At 43.0% G+C, this 2,225-nt stretch overlaps 1 protein-coding gene across 1 annotated transcript; it reads left to right on the plus strand.

The window, feature by feature from the left end:
- The first annotated feature begins 214 nt into the window (after positions 1-214).
- LOC107835492 (uncharacterized) lies at positions 215-1,623 on the plus strand. The gene has a single exon (XM_016667899.1). It carries the CDS (start codon positions 401-403, stop codon positions 1,592-1,594), a length of 1,194 nt encoding a protein of 397 aa, XP_016523385.1. The 5' UTR covers positions 215-400; the 3' UTR covers positions 1,595-1,623.
- The last annotated feature ends 602 nt before the right edge of the window (positions 1,624-2,225 follow it).

Here is a 2,225-nt window from a genome sequence, read left to right on the forward strand (position 1 = left end):
ACCTGAAACGGATGTTGAAATTCGACCCATTGTCACAGTTCTGACTACCCACACCTCATCAGGTCCGTTAGGTTCACACCGATTTGAGCGTTTCTCAGACTGGACCAGGCTCTGTCGCACTATTGCCAGACTCAAGAGTGTTGTCGTTTCTTTTAAGAAGAATCATGAGGATTCAAAACATAAAACAGGAAAACATTTTGCCAAAGTACTCAGTACGGAGGAGCTCAAAAAAGCTGAAACTCTAATCATTCGTGACATCCAACAAGAGGCTTTCAAAGAAGAATTTAAGTGTCTTGGAAAAGGAGAGACATTTCCTAAACAAAGCTTACTTCAGAAACTTAACCCTGTGAAGGACAGTAAGGACTTGCTGAGAGTTGGAGGTCGTATTTCATCTGTAGAGATGTCAAATGAAGAGAAACATCCACTGATCATTCCCCGAACATGTCACATTGCCACATTACTTGTGAGATTTTTTCATAAGGAGGTGGCTCACCAAGGCCGCCACATAACAAAAGGAGCTATAAGAGCTGCTGGCTATTGGATTATTGGATCCAAGCGTCTAGTGTCTTCTGTAATCCATAAATGCGTTATCTGCCGCAAGCTACGTGGACGTTTGCAACATCAGAAAATGGCAGATCTGCCTGCAGACAGACTTACACCGGAACCTCCATTTACAAATGTGGGTCTCGATGTTTTTGGACCATGGACCATCAGTACACGCCGCACTAGAGGAGGAAGTGCTAATAGTAAACGGTGGGCAGTCCTTTTCACCTGTATGTCAACCAGAGCTGTGCACATAGAGCTAGTGGAATCCATGTCAACAGATAGCTTCATCAACGCCCTGAGGAGATTTTTTGCTATCCGCGGTCCTGCCAAGCTTCTCCGATCTGACAGGGGAACCAATTTTGTGGGCGCATGCAGAGAACTGAACATCAACTCCAAAGAGGCCGTGGTTGAATCCTATCTCCAAAGTAAAGGATGCACATGGATTTTTAACCCGCCACATTCATCACACATGGGTGGTTCATGGGAGAGACTTATCGGTGTAGCCAGACGCATTCTGGAAGCTATGTTACTCCAAACAGGACACACTCATCTCACACACGAGGTTTTGAGCACTCTCATGGCTGAAGTCATGGCGATCATGAATGCCAGACCTCTCGTGCCTGTGTCTAATGATCCTGAGATGCCAACCATTCTCACTCCAGCCATGCTGCTTACTCAAAAGACAAGCACTGTGTCAGCTCCCTGTGGAGAATTCAAAATGGGTGTTCTTCAAGGTAAACAATGGAAACATGTCCAGTGTCTCGCAGACACTTTTTGGAAGCGATGGAAACAGGAATATCTGTCGACTTTACAAGTGCGTAGGAAACGGACTCGGCTAGAAACAAACATAAAGGAGGGAGATGTTGTTTTGCTTAAAGACAGCCAAGTCCACAGGAATGACTGGCCCATTGGAATCATCGTGAAAACCTTACCAAGCAGTGACAAGATTGTACGCAAGGTGGAAGTGAAGACAACAAAAGGAGGACATGCCAAGGTTTTCCTCAGACCTGTCTCCGAAATCATTGTTCTGCTTTCTGAAGGCCTTTGAATATGGACAGTTTTCTGTTAATATATTGTCAAAATTTTATTTTGCCAAGCGGGGAGTGTGCTGACTCCATCAGTATGTTTTGACTAGTTTATATTGTAAGTGTAATTACTGACACCTAGTGGCTATCATTTGTTTAGTTAATTTGGGCAGTTAAGCAGAACTCGTCCAGTGGTACACGTGGTGCTACAGATCGCTCAGACACGTTTGTCCCTTGGACATCATTTGTCTGTAAGTTTATTTCATTTTTTGTTATAACAATATTGTGTTATATTTTATAAGAGGTTTGGCGCTGTGCTGTGTACTGGTTAGGAGCCATTTGTTTGCTTTGGTCTGGTTGTTTTCCGTACCTTGTCCGTGGTTGATGCATGCTTTTGTGTTTGTTACAGTTTTACAAAGAAAAAGAAAAGAAAAGGAGAAATAAAACAAAGCAGAGTTGCAAAATAAAACAAGGACTGGATTATTTTCGACTCAACGACCTTTTAAGTGTAAGCTAGCTGTCTAGCTTTGTACCAGTTACACATCGTGAGGGCAGCATAGTTATGGTTTTATTCCTTTATTTGTTTTGCCTGAGAGCTATTCTTGTTTTGATGTAGATCTCCCAGGTTTCTCTCTTACTTTAGGCTGATCTATT

The sequence above is a fragment of the Poecilia formosa genome, unplaced genomic scaffold (assembly GCF_000485575.1).
Source record: "Poecilia formosa unplaced genomic scaffold, Poecilia_formosa-5.1.2 Scaffold3038, whole genome shotgun sequence".
Classification (NCBI taxonomy): Eukaryota; Metazoa; Chordata; class Actinopteri; order Cyprinodontiformes; family Poeciliidae; genus Poecilia; species Poecilia formosa.